At 32.9% G+C, this 25473-nt stretch overlaps 2 protein-coding genes across 4 annotated transcripts; both read right to left on the reverse strand.

Annotated features, from left to right (window-relative positions):
• Nucleotides 1-376: 376 nt before the first annotated feature.
• Nucleotides 377-4852, reverse strand: LOC132178876 (Protein kinase superfamily protein). Its single transcript, XM_059591450.2, has 6 exons — nucleotides 4544-4852; nucleotides 4302-4441; nucleotides 3305-3515; nucleotides 1877-2111; nucleotides 1470-1620; nucleotides 377-917 (listed from the first exon to the last, which is right to left on the reverse strand). The coding sequence occupies exons 1-6, from the start codon at nucleotides 4605-4607 to the stop codon at nucleotides 525-527; spliced, it is 1194 nt and encodes a 397-aa protein (XP_059447433.2). The 5' UTR covers nucleotides 4608-4852; the 3' UTR covers nucleotides 377-524.
• Nucleotides 4853-20507: 15655 nt separating this feature from the next.
• LOC132178754 (myosin-binding protein (Protein of unknown function, DUF593)) lies at nucleotides 20508-24601 on the reverse strand. 3 transcript variants are annotated; one of them, XM_059591282.2, is made up of 5 exons: nucleotides 22980-24600; nucleotides 22704-22886; nucleotides 22562-22618; nucleotides 21216-22471; nucleotides 20508-21127 (listed from the first exon to the last, which is right to left on the reverse strand). In XM_059591282.2, the coding sequence occupies exons 1-4, from the start codon at nucleotides 24331-24333 to the stop codon at nucleotides 21243-21245; spliced, it is 2823 nt and encodes a 940-aa protein (XP_059447265.2). In that variant the 5' UTR covers nucleotides 24334-24600; the 3' UTR covers nucleotides 20508-21127; nucleotides 21216-21242. The 3 variants fall into 3 exon arrangements, with proteins under 3 accessions (XP_059447265.2, XP_059447264.2, XP_088371582.1); XM_059591281.2 differs by having other exon boundaries at nucleotides 21216-22618; XM_088515456.1 differs by having other exon boundaries at nucleotides 21216-22618; nucleotides 22704-24601.
• Between the last annotated feature and the right edge of the window lie 872 nt (nucleotides 24602-25473).

Genomic DNA, 25473 nt, shown 5'->3' on the forward strand with positions numbered 1-25473 from the left:
TACGGCTCCCTTTCCATTAGTTACACATTTTTTAGGCTCCAAGAATAGAGGAATGTCAGTTGTTCCGGTGTCGATGATTAGGATGTAGTAGCTGCAGACTCTTTTTAGTGCATGTGCGCCCGTCTTTCTTGGTCATATTGGGTCAGGCTAGCCTATAAGGCTTTATCAAGAATGGGGCCTTCTTGGGCATGCTAATGGGCTAAAAAGGCCCGCTTTTTTTGGAGGCTTATTATATGTTACACTAATTGTTAATATGGAATCAATGTATAAGATAATATTTAAATTATATTTCATGTGACATAAAATAATAATAATAATAATAATTAGATCGAATAAAAAATAAAAACACGCGGTATACATGCCAAAACTTCAGACCTGTCAAGCTTGAGGCTTGCTTTCATTATATTTATTAATTAAATTTCCAACTATAAGATATACACATAAACAAAACAAAAAAGAAAAGAAAAAATACATATCTCTATAATGCACAAAGAATAAACAAAAATCTCCTATTAAGAATGGGGCTAACTCAGCATGGGACGTTTCCCACGAGGGTCTAATGCTGGGGATGAAGTGCTCGCAGTTGCACTGTTGGTATTGGTCCTATGGGAGGTGGACTCAAAAGTATGGGATTCTGAGTCGCCGGAAGGTCCACTGGTGGTGGAAAGGCCTGGAGGCCGGCGAGATCTTCGATAACGAGATCCGGGTACTCCGGGCCGAGTCGGTTCTTCCAAGGTCCCATGTTTCTTTGATAGCATAACCACCACACGTCTCATGACGGGTCGTAGTTGCGGGTCACCTTGCGTGCATAGCAGTCCTATTTGAATGCACATCTTTACTTGGTCTGTGGCTGCTGACGATGCCAACGTGGGATCCATTATCTCCAAGCTCCTGTCCTTCTTGTAAAGCTTGTATGCCTGCACCAACAAAAACCCACAATATCATCATTAAATAAAGCTAAAAGTTTTTTTTCTTTTTTAATAAACCCCAAACAACGTGGTCGTTTGTTAATGCTTTTCAAGACTTTTTTGTTTTTCAACGACCAAAAAAAAAAGGTAAAAAGCATTATGCACAAATCACTCTAAATTACGTCAACCTTTATATCGCATTAAGTATTATCAAAGGAGTCTTAATACAAGTTTTCCGTTGTATACAGATGTGAACAAGTAATTTTGACCACGTTTCTCAAATATGGAACAAGTAAAAGTTGCGTAGAGATTTGTCATGGAAAGTTCCCTGGCAGCAGGGGAAGTATTCTACTCGTTATTTTTTTGTTTAATGAAAGGTGCGCAGGACAGCTTAGAAATGAGAACGCCTGATGGAGACTGGACTTATATATATATATATATATAAAAAGCTCGCCAACCAATATTTGACCAAGACCCACCAAAGGATTAATCTATAATTAATAATTAATACTTTGTCCATAATAGATCTAAATAATTAAAAACCTGGGATCATTATCTTACCCAATCAATTAGATTCTGTGCATCAACCTGTAAATTGAATGATGAGTTCCTCTGACTGCTGATAAGCTCCAAAACCAAAACCCCAAAACTGAACACGTCAGCCTTCACTGATAGATGTCCATGCATGACATACTCCGGCGCCATATATCCACTAAATACATACAAAAAATTAATTAAAAAATCACTTAAGAGAGTCCAAATTACTCACTTCTCATTAAACTATACAGTATTATTTAATAAATTGTCTTACGATTATGATATAACTTGTTGAAATAATAGTAAAAATCAGCACTCGTACCAAAAAAAAAAAAAAGACTGATTTTTACTGTTACGTCATCTTAATCGTATAGCAGTCTACTAAATAGTATTACTTAACTATATTAACCAGGTTGGTTAATAAAACATACTTGGTGCCAGCCACACGGGTGTTGACATGTGTTTGATCTTCTGGGAAGAGACGAGCCATGCCAAAATCAGCAATCTTGGGAACCCACTTATCATCAAGTAAAATATTGCTGGCTTTGATATCCCGGTGGATAATGCAATTGTGTGAGTCTTCGTGAAGGTAAAGCAAGCCCCGTGCAATGCCCACAATTATGTCATACCTCCGCTTCCAGTCAAGTTCCTCTCTTCTATTCGACTCTGTATTTACGCCCACAACAATTAATATGATCAATATTGGGTATTAAACAAGTCGGTCCATTATTGAAGCATAGAAAAAATAATCTAAAATATGATCGCCAACATATCAAAGTTTTAATTTTTAATCAGCTTAGTGGTTTGAGCCAATGGGTTAAGAAGATGGTGAGATTCCTTTTCCACTGTGAGCCACCACCTTTGTGCTACAGGCTTGGTCAAGAGAGCCGTGCGATTCAGGAGATTTGGTAGCTTAGAATGGACAAATTCAAAACATAAAGTTCAAGTCAAGGTCTTAAGGGCTCTCTTTCACAAGGTTTAGAGCAAGATGAAGAAACCATATTTTAAGATGTGAAAAGAGGGCAAGTTGAATTTTGTATCAGCGGTGTTCGTAGGGAAAAGAAAAAAATAGAATTTTTTTTTTTAATGCAAAATGTCACCCCCTCCAAAAAGATGATCGCTAGAAAAATGAAGAAATTGACTGATCATTCTCTCTTGAAGAAAACGACAGAAATCAAGGATATGCAGTATCTAGAATAAAGTGGGAGCTAACAGAAATAAATATTCCCACCTTGCAATTATTTCATGAATGGAAGTATTGTAAAATTGCCATTAAAACATAATTAAAAACTCAAGACATTGCTTAATATTGTAACACTTAGCAATGTCTTGAGTTGAGCCATCATATTCCTGCTCTGGAATTGGCCGGCTTTGCAGAAAAAGTAGGATTGTTTTAGTGAAGTGTAGCTGACAGGTAAAATTGACGTAAGAGTTTAAAAGATATGAGTTGGGCTTTAACAGAATTTGCAAATTTGCCTAATTTTGAGCCATTTTAATATGGAATAGTTTTCAAAGGAATCTATCCCAAAAATTGAGTCAATACTTCTGTGAATTACAGGAAAAATTTGACCATTTCCAAACTCAGTTGCTGTCCATCTGTATAGATATCATCATCTACATCCAGAAAGCTGTATTCTTTTGAAAAGATTGCACAGTTTAAGAAGAGGTTTCGATTGATCAAAAAGCATATACTTATCAGCTGAACTATGAACTTAGAACCTAAACACATGGCACTTCTCATTGTCGGTCATTCAGTTACTATATATATATATATATATATATATGCCACAAAATGACTGTAAGAAAGAAAGTAAATAAGAAAAAGAAAAGCTAAGATAAGAGAGTAACAGAGAACTTACTGAATAGAAGCTTGTCAAGGCTCTCATTGGAGACATACTCATAAACAAGTAGCTTCTCCACACCATGGACACAATACCCCAACAAATTCACAACATTTCGGTGTTGAACGCGTGCCAACAACTTAGCCTCATTCATAAACTCTTTCTTCCCTTGATTCGAGCTGTGTGAGAGCTTCTTCACCGCAATCTCTCTCCCATCTTCCAACTTCCCCTATAGACGAAAACACCTCAAAACTTAGAACAAGATTCAATTACCCTTTTGAATTACCAAGATAACAAAGAAACTCCCTCCTCCCTTAGGGAGTGAAGCTCTAACCAAAAACATGATACAGGTTGGCAAATTACTAGCAATTCAAATGCAAGCACGTATTTCATCAAAAGTGGAAACATATGCTCAAGCAAATTTGGCAATTTAGCATTTTACAGGAATACTCCACTGAGCTTAGTAGTTATCAAAAAATACAATATATACATGTACATTACATGATATTAGTGGTTGTATATTCTCTTCTAACATATAATTTTCCGCCAACACCACTAATAAGTAAAATCTCAAATTTCCGTGGTTTTAGTTCCCAAGAAAATAGAGAAGCACCAATTTAATTCAGTCTTACCTAGTTAATTGACCAAGTTGCATTCATTTTTCTGGGTTTCCAAAACTATGTATGTTCATTACACTCTCAACTTGCCATTCGGAATGTGCAAATATTATACAGGATATGGCATTTTCGTCATTTTCTGTTCTCTGATTCCAATAATGAAACATGTAACAATGCCAAAATCAGAAACTAGAAACATGCTTAGAGCATTTTCCAGCACGTATCACATTACCTTTTATACCTGTGTTCCAATGATAGAAATTATATAATACGGAAAATAAAAAAGAGTACAAGGCCAGCAAGAATAGTAAATAAATTTTTTCTCTTCAACTTTCTCAGAAACCAAACAGACTTTAAATATTCTGGGAGACCAAATTACACACGGATCTTGAACTTACCTTGAAAACGGGTCCAAAGCCGCCTTCGCCGAGCTTGTGAGTTGGGTGAAAATCTTTGGTTGCAGCAACTAAGGTCTCAAAAGGAAACAACTTCTGTTCCTGCTGAGCAATCTTCTCCAAGTCTTCTTCATTCTGTCCCTCTGATCAATCACAACAGAGCAAGAACAGAAACCAGATCATTGTCAGGAACATATCAAATCTTAAAGCATAAGCAAAAATAGGAACTGGGTTTCGCTCGTTGCCTTTGCTTGAACGAAGTTTGAAGGGCTTGATGAGATTCTGAAGGAAATTCAGGGACTTGTTCATGGCTTTCTGTAGTTTCAGAACTAGCCCATCAAAGATAGAACAAAGAAAGGGCTTTTCTTTTTTTTCTTTTTTTTTCTCGTTTATGGAACTTCGTTTTCCTGTGGAATTGATTTCTCGAATTTTAGGAACTCGTGGGAACTGTTTTCCCGTGGGGAAGAGATTTGGGACGGATGACGATGAAATATTCGTCTGGGTATTTCTTCTGATGCTGAAATAAAAATAATGAGGGGTTATGTTTTTGTATGGGATCAGAGAGGTATCTGGCAATCTGCATAGAATTGAGCGTGTTGACCAGATGACCACCTCTTGACTTTCAGGCTATTCAATTTCTTTTATTTTTATTTTTATTTTTTTCTCCATTTATTGTGAAAGGGAAAAGTCAAATCAATCTGCTAAGCAGCCTTGATTTTGAGAAGCCATTATGTAAACCTCCACCAACTGCATCTTAGCACCTAATCATAATAAACAAGAAGCTTCCAAAGCAGGAATCATATATATGGCATTTCCCCAATCCATTATTTGAATAGAAAAAAATAATAATAATCATATATATGGCCTCCCAAATCGTAATTTGTGATATTTTAAGAAGTTTTGTTTTTGTTGTTAACGAAGTGTTTCAAGATTAGTGCTTTGTTTGGCAAAGCATTTTTCCTAGACTTGATGTGAAAAAAATAATAATAAAAATAAAAATATTTTGTATAAAAAAGTAAAAAAATTTTGTTTTATAGTAATTTTATTTTTATTTTTATTTTGCAATAGTAAGAAAAAGTGAATGATGTGATATAAAAAGTTAAAAAAAAAAAAAAAAAAAAAAAGTAAAAATATTTTGATGTTGATTTTTTTGAAAAATTGTGCATGAACAGTAAAAAATGAAAAGAAAGGCTTGCCAAACAAAACCTAGGCTTTGAGATTTGGTGTAATTGTTGTAAGAAAAAAAAAAAAAAAGGAAAAAATTATATTTAATTCCTAAGCTTCTATCTAATTTAAATTTAGTTTTTAAGTTTTTAAGTTTAAGAATATAATCATTTTGGTTTTGCTCAAGTTTAAAATATGCTCATTTTATAAGGTTTAAGTTAACGATTTGTCATCTAGCACATGTGTCTTGTTTCACACATCATGAACACCCTAATACCATGCCACGTCAACAAATTCCAAGTCATTTATAGAAGAAAAAGAAGAAAAAACAAAAACAAAAACAAAAAAACAAAAATGACGTTATAGACACATAAAACCTAAAGAGCAAACCCACAAGAACAAAAGACTTTGATTCCGTTTACATGGCATTGCATTGCATTTGGGTGTTGAAATGAACGTTCATATGTCAAATGAGACACATGTAATAGATGGAAAAATGTTAACTTTGATGGTAAAGTGATAAAGGGATCCTATTGTAAACTTGACCTAATGATCGTATTCTTGAAATTGAAAACTTAGTAACTAAATTCAAATAAGATAAAAACTTAAAGACTAAATATGATTTTTCTTTAAAAAAAAAAAAAAAAAAATTACAGCACGTATGTTATAATTTTTGTAATAGTTCAAATTTAATTTAATTTTTTTTCTCTTTTTAATAATAATAATAATAATAAACTTAAAATTAAACTTGCACAATTGAAAAAACTAAAGCATATATGCTGTAGTTTATTTATTTATTTATTTATTTATTTACAACATTTAAGCCAAATTGAAGGCTTTGTTGGTTAAATCGTTCTCTTTTTTTACTTTTGTTTTTAAACTAACATTAACAAATAATTTAAAATATAAAATATTTAAAACTATCTTCACTTTCATATTATATATCACATCAGAAATTTTTTTTTTTTTTGAAAAATAAAATAAAATGCACTATCTAAAAGGCATTAATAACAAATTATTATTGTTATTATTATTATTATTTTATCAAAACTCTATATTAAGTTAACAAGAGGGCCACACCATGTAGAGGTAAGCTTAAACTGAGATTTGAGCAGGATTATGTAAAGCTAACACGTACACCCTTTTCATGGGTTGTGGTCCTACTTGGAGTCAAACAAAAAGTCAAGATTGCTTCACCTACATGCAGGAACCGAATCAAACAAATTTATTAAGAGGGCCACACCATGAAATGAAGACCACAAATATGTAGCATGGTAAAGATCCAAGAAAAGTATTAGATATATACGCGGTATCATTTAATAGAACTTTTTTAAAATAAATTATTTATAAAATTTAGTTTTGAAATCACTAACTTAGGATGCTACTCATCTTTTCATTATAAGATCAAGGTGTCAAACTTTTCTCTCTTTAAATCTCAAACGTTCCCGTCGGCGCTATGTCATATGGTGTTCATAGTAGAGCAGACGCCATTACTAAGTGGCTTTAATACTATTTATAATGACTCAGGAACTATCAAACAAAAAAAGACTAGTCAATTTAAAACTTTTCTATAATCACTTATAAAAGCTCAGTTTTATTTAGTAAATAAACAATGCGGAATTTAGCACTCATAAATATCTTTATAAACTACTTGCTCTATGTGTATTGTTACTCTTTTTCTTAATAATATTACAATTGTAATATGGAATAAATTAACTTAAGACTTTCATTAATTTGTTTGGGTTATCTTAAATTCTTTTGTTTTGATTGTTTTGGTGTCTTAAGTTAAATATGTCGATACCTATTTCACACTATGGAATCATCAATTAACTTTTAAGACCCGTTAGAAAAATTATTCAAATTAGAAAAATCTTATGGTGTAAAGATCGAGGCCAAGATTGAATATATATATATATATATATATATATATATATATATATATATGTGTGTATTTTTTCTGTATTTGTCCATCTTTGCCTACTTGTTTTTGATTGTCTTGTCAATTGTGATAAATGATACATTGAACTTCTACTTGTGGAAAAGATTCAGTTTATGGTCATGATCTCTTTAAAGAGATTCAATGACCACAACGATGTCACGTGTCGCACTAAATAGAAAATAATAAAATATTATTTAATATTTAAAAATAAAATAAAAAGTAAAATATATATATATATATATATATATATATATATATATAATCGTTTTTTGATTTAGCCCTTGGGGTGGCAGAACCACCCCGAAGGCTACCGTTTGGCCTGAGGGTGGCTTTGGCCACCTCAAACCAGCTAATCTGGCCACCCCAAGGACCGGTTGGGAATGGCCCCTATGGCTAGGCCTGATAAAAAAAAAAAAAACAATTATATTTTTTTATTTAAAAAAAAAAATGTTATATAATACTTTATTATTTTTTATGTAGTAGAATACTTAGCATCATTGTAGTCATTAAAAAAATCTTGATCATGAATCGAATTCTCACCCGTCCATCAGATTTCGTGTGGAAGGTGGGAAATACAATTGTGAAGGCATCTTGGGATTGGGGAGTTTTCTCTTTTCTTTATTTTTTTTCTTTTTGAAAAAAAAAAAAAAAAAAAAGGAAAAGGAGAATAAATATCTTGCTTTGACGTGCCACATGTCATGCATTCACGGATTCTGACCATTAATTTTTTTATTGGTCTCATGACTTAGACATGGGTTCCGTACGTAAGTCGCTGGGTTGTTTTATGTGCAATGAATTTACTAATTTAGTCAGATATGTTTAGGCAGCCTTTTAAGGAGCTTTTTTGTTCATTCAAAACAAAACAGTAAAACCCTACGGAGCATAACCCCCCCTTTGGTTAAGACATTCTAGTCAACTACAAAAAAAAAAAAAAAAAAAAAATACTGCTCTGCAGCTCTAATATTGATCGGGCTGGTTTGGTAATTGATTTAAAAATAATTAATATGATATAAAAATTAAGAATATTAGAGATTTATATATATATATATATATATATGGCATGTCGATTACCAAACAAGGCCAGTTGCTGGCAAACTGATGCTGGCGATTGATGTAACGTACGAGAAGGTCTTCGCCAGTACTTTTTGCAGAGATGTTAAGTAATGATGATTTTGTACATCAGCATACCAATTGTTATTTGGGAATTTGGTTTAGGTGTGGTTAAAAAAATTATAGTATTTATGCCTAGGGGTGGGCAAATTAACCGTTACCGTTTAACCGGCTGTCTACCGGCTTCGACCGAACCGATATAAACCGTAGCCGATATGCCGATATCCTTATCGGTTAAAAAAAGTATACCGGAATTCGGTCCGGTCCGGTTAAGCGGTTCTTATCGGTTAACCGGTTAATCGATAAGAAACCGGATTTTTTTTTTTTTTTTTTTTTTTAAGTCCTAGTCCCAAAACGGCGCCGTTTAGTCTTTTAGAGAGGTTTCCAAATTCCCACAAGTGACACAGGTTTCCGAATTTGTGTAATGGTGTTGCACATGACTTATTTTCCTTTTGCTAAGTGACTTTAATTAGTTAATACTTTGTTTATTATTCATTAATGAATTTTATTTTAATTTGGGTTTGGGTAGGTTTGATGTTTTTTTTTTTGAAGTGATGGCATTTGATGAGATTTCTTTACCTTTGGTAAAAGCATTTTTCATTAACTAGTTTTGCTAGTCTAATTAGCATTCATTATGTTAATTAGTCCATTTGCTTTTGAAAAAATGTATTTTATAATATTAAAAAAAAAAAAAAAAAAGAGTTGAAGTGGATCAATATAAAAAAGTTTCAATTTTTAGCCCAAAAAACAAATATTTGGGTCCCAACAAAAAGTATTTGGTCCCTAAAACAACTCATTTTTAATAAATTATTTTAGCCCAACAAAAGGTATTTGGGCTCTCAAAAGTCAAAAAAACTCATTTTTGGTTTTTGGCCCAACAAAATAAATCAATATAAAGCTCTCGGTTAAATCGGTTAACCGGTTTAACCGGACCGTTTAACCGTGTACCGTTTTAACCGAAATTATCGGTTAAAATTCTTATTGGTTGGGTATCGGTTAATAAACCGTTTAACCGAAAATTATCGGTTAATAACCGATAAGGTCCTTAACCGGACCGTTTTGACCGATACCCAGGCCTATTTATGCCCTTGTTTTTTTAACATTTAGATTTACTTTAATATTCTCTTTTTTTTCGTAGAAAATTTAAAATTAGATGGATACCACGCTTTGTAAGTCACTAATTCGAATTTTTTCTTATATTTTTTGTGTGGACATGTCAAAAAAAAAAAAAAAAAAAAGAACTTAATTTATTATAAAAACAAAACACATATGCCCACGACTTAAATATTATTAGAGAGAAATACACGAGAGAATTGAAAGAGATTCAGAATTTCAAATTCTAAAACTGATTGATTGAATAAATATTTAACTCTCATCCAATGGGTTATTTATAACCAACCAAGGGACACAACTCATGGTTATTAAAGTTACAAAAGCAAGAAACACAAATCTAAAAAAATATATTAATATGGACGAGCTCCACTTTGGGTATACTAAGGTCCAATTGTTAATTAACATCTCACGCTTACACATCTCTCATATCAATACATATCTCTTATCAATATTTGAGATTATTCATGCTAGCAAATGCGCCATGCAACAGAGACTAGCATAGCAACATCCCTACAAATTTTAAAAAAAAAATCACATTATGCCCCAGACTTATTCGATCACATCAAATCTCAAATCCCTCCTGAACTTAATCTCTCAGAATTATGTTAAATCCCCACTAACTATAATGTATTCACGATTATGTCGCAACATTCAAGAAGCAACATAAGTAAATACAAAATATAAATGTGCTACCGAATAATCTTCCCTTGCCGTCATGTTACTTAGCTTAGGTTCAGCCGATTTCTTAATCATGTTTCTTTAGAACACATCCTTCATGGCCATAAACAACAAGCTAAAGTAGTCAAAATTGAATCATTTGCCTCATAACATAGTCAAAGGTCACATAGGACATAATTTAGGTCTTAATAATAAGCCATAGGACTCACACTATGGAAAAGTATGGATCAATTCACTCACCTCCATTATCGATCGACGAGCACATATAGTATGAAATATATACTATAGTTGAGTTTTCTTTCCAAAAGAGTGATGTCAAAGGAAAATAAAAGAAAATTTTCCTCTACCACATTTCTAATTTTTTTTTTTTTTTTTGAAAGCATTCAAGCATCTCTTATATATAAATCAATTTAAGTACAACGCTTGAAAGAAATAATATCAAAGATACATTGAGGAACTTCCTCTTAGAGGACATATTCATCACTAAGAGAAAGGGTTTCTTTCGCAAGCTAGTGAGCCTCTTCATTGCCACTTCCCCTTGCATGACAAATCTGCCATTTTTGTAGACAACTCAGTGCACCTCGAGCATCATCAAAGAGAGGGTCAATTATACTCCAATTTGTGTCATCTTTCTGTAGCACCTGCACCACCTGAAGAGCATCACTTTCCAATTTTACCTTTTACAGTCCCAGCTCTCCCAAAAACTAGTAGCCGTTAAAAGAGCCTACGCTTCAGCAACATTTGGTTCAATGATAAAGTTTTTTGGGGCCGGTAATGTTGCGAACATCTCACCATAGTTATATCTTACTATCACACCAATGCCCATCATCCCAATTAAACATTACAAAACCATTCTCATGACCTCCATGGTAATAGCCTTCCGCTGAAAAAAGAAAAGAACAAAAAAGAAAAAAAAAAAGGTGGATCTCCTTTCCCTTACCTTCCCATCCCATTGACAAGGGGTTGTTTGCAGCTACTTACATTAACTGAAGGGGTGGATCGCAACTACCACTAGTGGACTTGTTGGCACTTGACTTGCGCAAGTCTTAATTTGTTTAAACAAATTCAACTCTCTAGCATTTTTATTTTTTATATCACATCAAATATTTTTTATTATTTTCTATTACTATTTAAACCAAAAAAATCTACTACCAAACATTTTTTTTTTTTTTTTTTTTTAACTTTTTCGTACTAAAAATTCAAAACTTGTATCTACCTTATATACAAGTTTCCAATCATTTCCAAACCAAAAATTCACTACTCAAGCCCATTGCCAAAAGAGGAGGCCATAGGGAGTGACTCCTTGCCACCCCTTTATCCCTAATTATTTTATTCTTTTATTTTTTAGAAAATGGTATAAGTAATTTTTTTTTTAATAGGCTTTATAAAGAAAAAAAAAATGACAGAATTGGATGGAAGGATTGATTTAATAATGGGAACAGACTCAAGAAGCTAAAGGATAAAACAATTAAAAAATAAAAAATCATGGAGCGGTTTGATAAAGGCTCAAAACTCATATCAATTTTTCTTTTTTCTTTTTTTAATTTTATTCAAATGTGGACCTATGTAACACTTTTCAGTTTTCAAACACTAAAAATAATTTTCAAAACACAAAAATAGAAAACAGCTTTCAAGAACTCATTCAAACTCATCAATGTCTGTAAATATTTAATATTGTTTTGCATATTCAGAGGAAGGTGTGTACTTCATTACAAAATACACATAAATATTGTTAGATTCAAGGCTTGTTCTTTTTTCTAATTCTCTGATTATATTCTGAGCTCTAGCTAGTTTGCTGTTTTGTTTTTTGTCTTACTTTTTTGTGGTTCTTTGTGTAGGGGTGGTGTTGATGGTTTTCTCTTTTTATTTATTTATTTATTTATTCTAAGTTGTTTATCTCTTCTTATTGCTTTGCTAGAAGATAATATCCCCTTGTATATGTTCTCTTTTTTCTTTTTAAATGTAGGAGAAAATATATTTAACCCTTAGAACTATCACTCATTTTGAAATTATGTCTCTAAATTTTAAAAAGTGACATCGAGATCCCATATACTGCCATCATGCGGTAAATTATACACTTTTACATTTTTCTCTCCAAAATATTCTTGAAGTTATTAATAAATAAAAATTAAAAAATATATAAAAATAACCATTTGAAAAAATATATATATATATATATACTAAGGGGGGGGGGGGGGGTGGTAATATGAAAATGGTAACCCATTTTTGTTGTTTTTACTTTTTTCTTTTTAATAATTTTAATTTTATCAAATGGTTATTTTGAAATAAATTTAAAGGTATTTTGGAGAGAAAAATGTAAAAGTGTTTAATTTGACATGTAATTTTTCAATATAATTAGTATTTGATAATCAGCTAGGGGCGAGCGCTGAGCTCCTTTATAAAATAGATGTCATTAATTTGATTTTTCTTTCTCCATCTATTGGATTCCTCCAAAAGAATAAAAGAAAATTAAATTGTATATATCCTTGTTAATTAAATAAAAACATTATCTTCACACTTTGGAGAATGAGGGTAAATGAAAACATCCAACTCTTTCATTTTCACTTCATATATATGTTCAGGGCTCCATGGTTCACCGTCCGGGTATCAATCATCATATCATGTAATTACATTAATAGAAAGGCAAACAAGGTTTTTATTTTATTTTTTATATAGATGAGGAAGAACAAAATACAGAAAATCAGCATAAATACAAAAAAAAAAAATTACAGAATTTAAAATATAAAGACAAAAAAAAAAAAAAAAAAATCCAAGTTGTTTCTTATTGGATTTGGATTATAGTAGGAGAGGTCAACAATTTTAAACAACTTTTTCAAACATTAACGTGAGCATTTATTTATTATAACCAATAGCAACCTATTAGAGCACTAACAACAAATACAGCCTCGTATATTAAATTTGGCTGATCACTTGTATCATTTTGGATCCTATTTTCACCACTCTTGTTTTTTTTTTGTTTTTTTTTTTTAAAAAAAAATAAAAATAATAAAAAAGTCAACAGAAGTGCAACCATCAACACCCCTATATCATCCAAAACCACCTGGTCACTATCATCATTTTAGATCCTATTTTCACCATCCTTTTTTCGTTTTAATTTTAATTTTATTTTTATTTTTATTTTTATTTTTTTTAAAAAAAAAAGTCAACAGAAATGTTTCTTCACCCTAGTAGGATCACTAGAAGAGGCGGCAAAACAGGTTAGTGGGTCGACCCATTTAGGGTAAACCAAAATACGACCCGTTTAGTTAACTGGTCAGCCCCACCAAACCCGAACACGACAAGATAATTTCCCTGGTCACCCGACATGACCCGCTTAGCCCATTTAATTATTATTATTATTTTTAAATGAAAGTGATGAGTCGGGTCATAAACGAGCCAATTGATCCGTTTATCAAAGTAAACGAGTCATAAAAATGAATCCATTTATGACCTAAACTCGTTAAGGGAAAAAAAAAAAAAATTTAATCGTGTCTGATGAGTTACCTACAAGTGATTTACGACATGATTTGTTAAGAGCAAAATAAACGGGTTAAGCTATTTATGACCCAATCTTGATACTTTTGTATTGTATTCGTGTCAGATGTCAAGTTGTGTCAAAATTATCAGCTGTAATCGCTACCACTATTTCGTTATAACAAATCTAAATATTTTTGTTTATGACTTTAAAAAATAATAATTAAAAAAAAAAAAAAAACCGTTCAAGAACATGGGCACAGAGTATCACAGCTCCTAAAGGAACATGTTTGCGTTACAACTCCTTCATGCTCAAAGTCTACCTAACCTTAACATAATCATCATTATCTTTTAAACAACGCCGAATGTCAGTGATATTAATGATGACAAATACAATACATGAGCTGCCTCTACCAAAAAGGGAGAAAACATGTATATATATATATATTATATAATTTTTTTTTCTTCCACAGAAAGCCTGCTTGGGCATGTTCTCACTGCACGAGGAACAATTAATTCAGCGACCGCATCGGTAGGTTCCCTAATTTTGCCTTTTGTAGTCCCAGCTCTCACAAAAACTGACTGGTAGCCGTTAAAAGAGCCTACGCTTGGTTCAATGATAAAGTTTTTTTTGGGGCCGATAACGTTGCGAACATCTCACCATAGTTATATCTTACTATCACACCAACGCCCATCATCCCAATTAAACATTACAAAACCACCATGAGGTTGACCCCATGGTAACGGCTTTCCGCTGAAAAAATAAAAGAAAAGAAAGAAAAGAAAAGGTGGATGTCCTTTCCCCTTACCCCCATTGACAAGGTTGTTTGCAGCTAATTACATTAACTGAAGGGGTGGATCGCAACTGCCACTTGTTTGGCAATTGACTTGTGCAAGTCATAATTTATTTAAAAAAATTAAACTCTTTAATATTTTTAATTTTTATATCACATTAATTATTATTTTTTATTATTTTTATTACTATTTAAATAAATAAAAAATTACTACAAAACAAAATTTTTTACTTTTTCATAGTAAAAATTTAAAACTTCTATTTATTTTATATCACATTAATTGCTTCAAAACCAAAAATTTACTATTCAAGTCCATTGCCAAACAAGGAGGCCACATGGAGTGCTCCTTGTCACCCCTTTATCCCCAATTATTATTCTTTTATTTTATTTTTGAGAAAATGGTATATGTATTTTTTTTATAGGCTTCATAAAGAAAAAAAAAATGACGGAATTGGATGGAAGGATTGATTTAATAATGTGAACAGACTCAAAAAGCTAAAGGATAAAACAATTAAAAATAAAATAAAAAATTCATGGAGCGGTCTGATAAAGGCTCAAAACTCATACCAATTTTTCTTTTTTTGTAATATATTCAAATGTGGACCTATGTAGCACTTTTCAGTTTTCAAACACGAAAAATAATTTTCAAAACACAAAAATAGAAAACAGCTTTCAAGAACTCATTCAAACTCATCAATGTCTGTAAATATTTAATAATGTTTTGCATATTCAAAGGAAGATGTGTACTTCATTACAAAATACACATAAATATTGTTAGATTCTAAGGCTTGTTCTTTTTTCTAATACTCTGATTATATTCTGAGCTCTAGCTAGTTTGCTGTTTTGTTTTTTGTTTTACTTTTTTGTGGTTCTTTGTGTAGGGGTGGTGTTGATGGTTTTCTCTTCTTATTTATTTATTTATTTTTTCTAAGTTGTTTATCTCTTCTTATTGCTTTGCTAGAAGACAATGGGGGTGTTTGTTAAACCTCACCGCAGTGTTCATTACCCACCACATTATTCATTTCATTTTTCCAAAAAAAAAAAATGTTCTTACTTTTATATCAAATCATTCACTTTTTATATCACATCATTTACTTTTTATTATTATTTAAATAAAAAAATCACTACAAAACAAAATGTTTTACTTTCCAATACCACCTTTTCATTTTCCCATACTAATCATTATTTTTATTTTTTAATTCTTTTTATCCATGAACAGTGCGGTGGGGTTTAACAAATACCCCCAATATCCCCTTGTATATGTTCTCTCTTTTCTTTTTTAAATGTAGGAGAAAATATACTTTTCACCCTCAGAACTATCACTCATTTTGAAATTATGCTTCTAAATTTTAAAAAGTGACATCGAGATCCCACATACTACCATCGTGCAGTAAATTAGACACTTTTACACTTTTCTCCCTAAAATATTCTTAAAGTTATTAATAAATAAAAATTAAAAAATATATAAAAATAACCATTTGAAAAAATATATATACTAAGGGGGGAAATATGAAAATGGTCACCCCTTTTTGTTGTTTTTAGTTTTTTTTTTTTTTTAATAATTTTAATTTTATCAAATGGTTATTTTTAAATAAATTTAAGGGTATTTTGGAGAGAAAAATGTAAAAGTGTTTAATTTGACATGCAATTTTTCAATATAATTAGTATTTGATAATCAGCCTTTATAAAATGGATGTCATTAATTTGATTTTTCCTTCTCCATCTATTGGATTCCTCCAAAAAAATAAAAGAAAATTAAATTGATATTTTCATGAAAGAAAAATGATTGAAGACCCAAAAATACTACTTTCATCACAATTATATATCCTTGTTAATTAAATAAAAACATCATCTTCACACTTTGGAGAATGAGGGTAAATGAAAACATCCAACTCTTCATTTTCACTTCTACCCCATTCCATGGAAGAGAGAAATTGAATGGTTTCATTTTCATATATATATGTTCAGGGCTCCATGGTTCACCGGCCGGGTTTCATTCATATCATGTAAATACATTAATTGAAAGGCAAACAAGGTTTTTATTTTAATTTTTATTATTATTTTTTATATAGATGAGGAAGAACAAAATACAGACAATCGGCATAAATACAAAAAACAAAAAATTACGTCCCCAAGAGGTAGTTCAATTGGCTGGGACCACACTTAATGAAGTGGAGGTTACTAGTTCGAATCCCCCTCCCCCTCTTTGTGCGGACATGTCAAAAAAAAAAAAAAAAAAAAATTACAGAATTTAAAATATAAAGACAAAAAAAAAAAAAAAACTCTTAACAGCTAAGAGCATCTTCAACAGTGTAGCTAAAAAGGAGATATTAGCTACATTTAGCTATTTTTGTCATTTTTTTTTTTGTTCCAATATAATAGCTTCATATTAGCTATTATACCTTAACTGTTACAGTGAATAGCTTCATATTGCTATTCACTGTAGCACACTATATTGTTGAATATAATATTATTTCCACATTATTTTGTCTCTCTTCTCTCTCTCCGTCAACGTTTCTCTCTCTTCTCTTTTCTCTGTCCATGAATTTATGATACAAATTCAAGTCTTTTGAATTACTAAAAACTCTCAAAAAAAAGAAAAAAAAGAATAGCATGCATATAATTGACAAACTAAAAATGGAAAAATAAAAATAACACACAGATATGCTGCGTGAATCAATTCTATTGCAATTTACAAGATGATGCAAAAGCGGTCGTGGATTAAAAAAAAAAAAACTAAAGATTAAAAAATAATATTTAATGAAATAAAGAATCTGTTGGAGTTGATATTAAAAAATTAGTAGCTAAAATAGAGAATTGTGTTTTTCAACTAGGTAAAATACCTCTTACTGCTGGAGATGCTCTAACGAGGTTGTTTCTCATTCGATTTGGGTCGTAAACAATTTTAAAAACTTTTTTTATTTTTTTTTTATTTTTTTTTATTGTTTCAGAAGTTGACATAAGTATCAATTTTTCTATACCAGACAAAAGAAAAGCAAAAATCCAAGTTGTTTCTTATTGGATTTGGATTATAGTAGGAGAGGTCAACAATTTTAAACAAAATTTTCAAACATTAACGTGAGCATTTATTGATTATAACCGATAGCAAGCACTAGCAACAAATACTTATCAAATACCCTCGTATATCAAAACTGGCCGATCGCTTTCATAATTTTGGTCCTATTTTCACCACTCTTATTTTTTGTTTTTTTGTTTTTTTTTTTTTTAAAAAAAAAAGTCAACAGAAGTGCAACCATCAACACCCCTATATCATCCAAAACCAGCTGATCACTATTATCATTTTGGATTCTATTTTCGCTATTGTTTTTTTTCTTTTCTTAAAAAATAAAATAAAAAAGTCAACAGAAATGCAGATTTCTTCACCCTAGTAGGATCACTAGAAGAGTGGCAAAACGGGTCGACCTGTAATGACCCGCAACCCATTTAGGGTAAACTTAAGCACGACCTGTTTAGCTAATGAAATGGCCCCACCAAACCCAGACATGACACGGTAATTTCGTGGATCACCCGACACGACCCATTTAACCTATTTATTTTTTATTTTTTTAAATGAAAGTGATGAATCGGGTCATAAACAGGCAAATTGACCCGTTTATCAAAGTAAACGGGTCATAACATTGACCCGTTTATGACCCAAATCCATTAAGGGTAAAAATAAAAAATAATAAAATAATCGTGTATGACGAGTCACCAACGAGTGACCCGTGACACGATCTGTTAAGAGCAAAATAAATGGGTTGACCCATTTATGACCCAAACTTGTTTAAAGTAAATCAAAACCCGGTAATTTCGTGTCGTATTTATATCGGATTGTGTTAAATTTGTCAGTCCTAATTATTATCACTATTTCGTTATAACAAATCCAAATATTTTTGTTTACAACTTCAAAAAATAATATTTTTTTTTTTTTTTTAAAAAAAAAAAAAAAAAGTACAAGAACATGGGCACAGAGTATCACAGCTCCTAAAGGAACATGTTTGCGTTACAACTCCTCCTCGTTCAAAAGGACAAATGAAAGCCTAGCTAACCTTAACATAATCATCATTATCTTTGAAACAACGCCGAAAGTCAGTGATATTAATGATGACAAATACATTATATGAGCCGCCTCTTCTACCAAATATATTATTATTATTATTATTATTTTTTTCTTCCACAGAAACCCTGCTTGGGCTTGTCCTCTCTGCACGAGGAACAATAGCTACGTTTGGCAAGGGGAGGTCTAGCACTGTAGCTGGAACAACACTGTTTCAGCTACAGTGCGGAGCTGACATTTGGTCAGTTTTTTTATTATTATTTTTTTTAAGCAAAATATTCAAAAAAAAAAAAAAAAAAGAAAACAGAGGGAAAAGATGGGGTGGTTCCAGCCACCCCATCGTTCTCCTCCCTCTTCTTCTTCTTTTTTTTTTTTTTTTTTTTTTTTTTTTAATATTTTGCTTTGAAAAAGAAAAAAAAATTATAAAAAAAAAAAAAAAAAAATTCACGTGGTGTCAGACAGCACTGTAGTTGGAACAGTACCGTTCCAGCTACAGTGCTGGACCTCCCCTTGCCAAACGTAGCTAATTAGTTCGGCGACCGCATCGGTTGGTTCCCTAATTATTTAAACCTCTTTATATATATATATATATAACAACTTTTGTTCATTTTTCATTAAAATTATAATCTCAAATGATCAATTTTCTGCAACAGTACTTTTATTTATAAAATCGCAAATTCAAACACGCTCTCGGCCATGCACTGATTGATTCACTTGCAAAATAGAAAAGCCTAAGTTCCACAAAGATGTGCATTCGAATCGGTATGTGTTCAGCATCTTCATGCGGACAGTCTTGTTTGGTCAGGCCCAGGCTGAGGGAAACTCAAGCCTATTTTGAGTTTCAATAAATGCACCTATTTTGACTTCTATAATATATATATATATATATATATATATATCAGCCTGGGCTGACCAAACATGAAGATGCTGAACACATACACACACACACATATATATATATATATATATATATATAAAAAAGGTTAAATTCACTTTATTCCTAAAATTTTAGAAATTTTTTAATTCGAATCCAATGTTTAAAAATTAGCAATGTACTCCCTTAATGTTTTAAAAAATTTCAATTCAGACATTCTGTTACTAATTTTCATTAAATTGGACGAAAATTTATGAAATTACATAATTACCCTTAATGTTTTTTTTTTTTTTTTAATTTCTGTCCAATTAGATGGAAATTAGTGACGGCAGATCTAAATTGAAAATTTTTGAAACATAAAGGAGGTACATTGTCAGTTTTTAAATATTAGGGTTTGAATTGAAAAACTCCTGAAACTTCAAGAGTAAAGTGAATTTTTCTTATTTTATTTTATTTTATTTTTTTTATAAGTAAAATGTCAATGTTTCTTTAGACGGCACTTAATATGTCATTGTCAACATTGGTAGCACAATGTATTGAAGGAAACTCTAGCCCTGCCACCAAATACAATACCCTTTTCTTTTCTTTTTTTGTTTTTTTGTTTTTTTGTTTTTTTTTTTTTAAAAAAAAATTGGTATGAGTCTGAAACGTATTTTATAAAATTTGCAATATTACTTCCACAAGATACCTACAGTCCTACCTGTTAACACCAACCTCCTTTTGTTTCTATTATATATTTTATTCTACTTGATACCAAGAGTTGTTTATGCTTAAAGAAAAATCCATTGTCAAAGGAATATTTGCTTCTTGTTCTCAATATAATATCTCATTTTTGTACATCCATCTCAATCATAACCCTCAAAATAAATAATACATTATACACGATAACTCCACTCCGAATAGGATCAACTTTAAACCCTAATCATGAGATGGATACTATCAGTTTCCAGTATAAATTAACGCTCGCTTTATATACTATACTCTGAGAAAGAAAAGAAAAAAGAGAAAAAAAAAACACTCATTTTATGTACTTACAAATGGATATATGCAGTATACAAGTAACTCTCAACTCCTCCTCGATAAGAAACAAACCTCATATGATGAAATGATGCAAAGATGAGAAAGAAGGGATTGCTTACCCCTTTTGCTTCCTCCAAAAGATTAAAAAAATGACAAAAAGAGTGCCCTAACTCTAACTGTCTAAATAGACTAAATGCTATGTACCTGGCACTGGAATCTTTGTTGGATCTCTCCAGCTTTGCAAGCCAGGCCTTTTTCTCACAACATACAAATGACAGGGTGCCTACACACACATGCTCATCATCCTCCTTTCCCTCAAAAGGTGGTGATGGGCACTACCCACAAAAATTTGGGCTTACATGGACACAAAAACCAGAAGAAAAAAGAAAAAAAAAGAAAGAAAAAGAAGAAGCGGACTTCAGATTTGTAGTCCACCAACATCACCAAATAGACCATGCCAGGAACCTCCCTCTCCATTAGGAGACTCCCACTGAGTTTCTTGAAAATGCAGAGGTGCATTCATTGATGCCATGTAACATTAAGCACCCCAAGGTTGGTGCTTTCTTTTCCTAATTTGCAGGTGTGAATCAGCTCCAATAGAGAAATCTGCATTTACCAAGGGCACAGAATTAATCAACAAATGGTATTCCAATGTAATTCTAGGAGAAAATGAGCAAAAGTCAGAGGATAGTACCTATTAGCTTCATGAGTATAGTTAAGCTCAAAGTGAATACAAAACACCATCCCCCATGTTCCTCACACGGAGCTCCACACTCCTAAGATCACGAAGATTTTCTAAAATCTCTTGGAGAAGATCTAAACCCTTATCTCCTTTTCTCAAGGAGCTGATGCAATGCTTTAGAAACTCCCTATCTGCCTCAAGTGCTTGTAGCCTCTCATACACATGATCTACCTCCTCTTCAATAGCAACCTTCTTCTGAAATTCGGTGTCCAAGGACTTTTGCAGTGCAACAGAATCAAATCCTTCTTCATGATGTCCATTCACCAAACCATCTTTACCATCTTTACCATCTGTACCAATGGCATCAAAAAGGGGAAGAAGTCTCTTTGCATTTGCTCTGATTCTTCTCTCTTGATGATGCTTTCCATTCATTTCTTTGGAATGGCCATTTTCAACACCATTTTCTTCACTCTCAGAATCTGAGTTCTTATGGTATCCATTTCCATTCTGTTGGAAGGAATACTCAACTGGTTTGACATCCTCAAAATGTTGTTCCTCCTCATCACTCAATGTGAAGAGCTTATCTTCCAACTTCTTGAGCTGCTGTAAAATTGATTGCCTCTCTTCCTCAAAGTTTGCAAGCGACTCTTCCAAATATAGAACTGCATCGGCCGGAGTGTTTAGGTTGCTACTTTCTTGACTGCCAAAGAAGCTATCTTCTTCCTTTGCTCCATGATTCAAATCAATAGATAGCACATCACTATCCTCAGCATTGCTACAAGAACCTGTGCTTCTTGTACTACTATCTCTTCTTCTCCTCGACATCATTATATTTTCTTTGGATTCATACTCCTGGACCTTCTTCCGATATACTTCCAGCTCCTTTTCTACCTCTTGCTTCTCCTTTTCCCTTTTCACCATAAGCTCATTCAAAAGCTGCAAAGCTTCCTGGTCATACTCAGATTGCTCTTCCATCATTCTCTGATAGTGCAAAGCTTCCATTTGCATTGCTGCCTTCTCTTCCTGCAGCCTATTTATCATTGCCATTGTCTGGTTGGTGGCCACTGCTGAAGAACTTCTCTCTTCATCTAGTTCTGCATATAAAGCATTCAAAGCCTTCCTTTCGGCTCTCAATGCTGATATTAACTTCTCAACGGTCAGCTCACCACCTTCAATCTCACTAATGACACTTCCATCCAAGGACTCTTCTGTTCCCGATTCTTTCCTCTCAAGCAGTAATAATTTCTTGTGCAAGTGATGCAAACCTTCTACATAAGTAGGTGTATCAGGAACTTTTTCTTCCTCAATTTCATTAAGCTCCGAACATAAGGATATATCGCAGTTTACAGCTTGCTTACTTGTTTCTACTGACATGGTTTTAAATTCTAACATTTCTTCTTCTGTTTGCCCAGAACCTAACATAAGAATACCAGATTAACATATGCCAAAACATGAGAGTCCAATTTCTGAAGTTGGTTAAACAATAAACTAAAAGCTTACCATTATCATCATCAACTTGCTGTAAGACTGCGCTGGTGGAAGGATCTTCTTGTCTGTGTTCATATAATGGGAGAAATTCTTGGGTTTGAGCCTCATCAAGTGGTTCCTGATCAGGAATCTCCGTCCCTATTGAGATCTCTACTTTGAATTCATCGCCTCGCATTTGAATTGCTTCTTCAGGTGCTGCATGTAAGAGAAAATCATTAGAACTATTTATAGACACTCCAAATATAGCATACAAATAAAAGTCGAAGGAAATGAAACAAATAGGACTACCATGATGAGCATCTGAATACATTTCCCTGGCTGTTGCAGCTGCAGCTGCAGCTGATTGATCCTCATGATCATCATCTTTAGATGGTGTTTGAGTTGCTTCAGTGGTAGCAACTTGTTCATATTCTTCCCTCACTAAATCTTTTTCTTCTGTGTGCAAGACAGAGATACTGTCACTCTCAACCAGAACCAGGGATTCAAGCAATTCAACCTCGTCTTTTGAAAGTAATGCCACAGTCTCTCCTAAATTGTGCCAATTCTCCACAACGGGTTCTGCCTGTTCTTCAACATGCATATCAAAATCCAAAATTACATCTTGATTATTACAATTTCCTTGATCTTCCACATTATACCTTGGTTGACCTTGCTCTTCCACGGCAGCAGAACCAATCAATTCAACTGGAATCAATCTACAATCTTGATGATCGATGTAAAACTCGAGATGCTGTGGCAGAATTTCAGGGCATCTGTCCGTACTACAATTGACATGAACCGTGGATACATTCAAATTCTCCACTTTCACGGGTTCTCGCTTTTTTTCCATAACCATATTCAAGTTGCCGTCTTCATCAGCTACCAGTTCCTTGCAGCCAGAGTCACATACAGAACATGTCTCCTCCGTCTCCTCTGCTTTTCTTCCAGAACCATCATCAACGACATCATCAGAAACCATCTGAATTCCCCTGCTTTCTTCAATACTCTGGGCATCTTCACAAAGATTAATCGCGAAATCCGATCCGCTTCGATCTGAATAATCACCTTCATCAATTTGCGCATCAACCCCAGGTTCTTCAGTCAAATTCTGCTTCTGGGTATAATCGGAATCCCCCCAAGATGGCTTAATCAATATACAAGGAGAGTAGAACTTGCTGTCCAAGAGCACACCACAGCAAGAGCAACTGAAATTCCTCTCCCCGTTTTCACTGACCTTCTCATCACCGTTCTGGATCAAACCAATCTTGTTCATCCATGGAAAGAAAGCAAACCTCTTTGACAGTTCAGGAGAATCAGGCTGCGATGAGGACGAGCAATCCTCGCACATATCTCGCGATTCGGCCAGTTTCCGGTGATTCAAGCAGTAACCCAGTTTGGAAATCTCAGAGGCATGAGCTTCACAAACAAGATCCCTATAAGAATTACTATACTTTCCAGGCTCCAAGATGTGATCAAGCCTAGAACACCATAAGCAGGGCTTTTGAAGGCCAAAGTAATCGGCGAATTTAACGATCAGATAGGAGAAGAGAGAATTAAGGAGCAAAAGCACGATCAGAATCCATTCTAGGATGGCGTAGATGAGGGTAAGGGTGATTTTGTTGGTGTTCCTATGCAACATGGTGGCAAACTTGTTGGCAGCCATTGATGATGTTCTGCTCTGTTCTTAATATGTACAGAGAGCAGAGAGATATAATTGAGAGAATTTTCAGAAGAGAGTTTGTAGGCTAGTATTAGCGATGATGCTGAGAGACCAAGAGAATATTGGAGAAGATCAAAAGAGAAAGGTATTGGAAGGAACAAGATGTTGAACTGTTCCAATAGAGAGAGATAGAGAGAGTAGAACAAATGTAAATGAGAGAGTGGTTTTATTTAGACTGTGAAAGGCGGTTCGCGTGGAATGACAACCAAAGAAGACTAAACAATGTGTGTTTGAGTCGAGGAAAATAAAAGAATGTCTTTTCGAAGCATCTTCTTCTATATTGCTTTTCACACAATTAAGTAACATTTAACGTTTGGCAACTTGCAAATTCCAGTTGTGGACTTTACATGTTCAAAATGGAGAGCTTGATTAAAGGAAACACAAGCATTGAAACTTGCAAACAAATAGTTGGGAGGCTACAGAATCACCTACTTTCATTCAAATTGTTTGAGGCATTTTTACACCAATGTTATGTCATATGTGTATGTGGGTGCCATATAGAGAGAATACAATTTTACTAACATATTTCTTGCAACAGTAGCTTATGTTGTTGCCGTCCTACCTTACCAATACTCCTGCACCACTCCGTATGAACCAAACTGTATACAAGTAGGGTAGCAATTTTTTATACGACCCATAAGGCGTAAATTCAGTATGAATTTAATACAAAATTAGCGATTAGGGTTGAAGGGTCTAACTCATTTAATTAAATAGGCCTAGTTAAAGTTGACCTATATTGTCTTATACTTATGTCCCAATATGACTATGAATCTGTCTAAAACCCAACACAAAATTAGTAACTTAGAGTTGACGGTCTGATCTGTTTAATCAAATGAGTTGGGTTAAGATTGACTTAGAGCATGTTTGAGATTGCGTTTGAGACATAGAGCTTTTAAGGCAAAAAAAGTTTTTTGGCAAAAGTTTCATTTTTAACATTTTGTCAAAAATGTGTTTTGGCCATTTTTAGGTTTTTTAGACTTTTAAAAGCACTTTCAATTTTTTTTTTTTTACCAAACATACTTTTTTCTTCGAACGGATTTTTGAGTTTTGAATGCATTTTTAAATTTCTCAAACGTAAACCCA

The sequence above is a fragment of the Corylus avellana genome, chromosome 4 (genome assembly GCF_965113065.1).
Source record: "Corylus avellana chromosome 4, dhCorAvel1.hap1.2, whole genome shotgun sequence".
Lineage (NCBI taxonomy): Eukaryota > Viridiplantae > Streptophyta > Magnoliopsida > Fagales > Betulaceae > Corylus > Corylus avellana.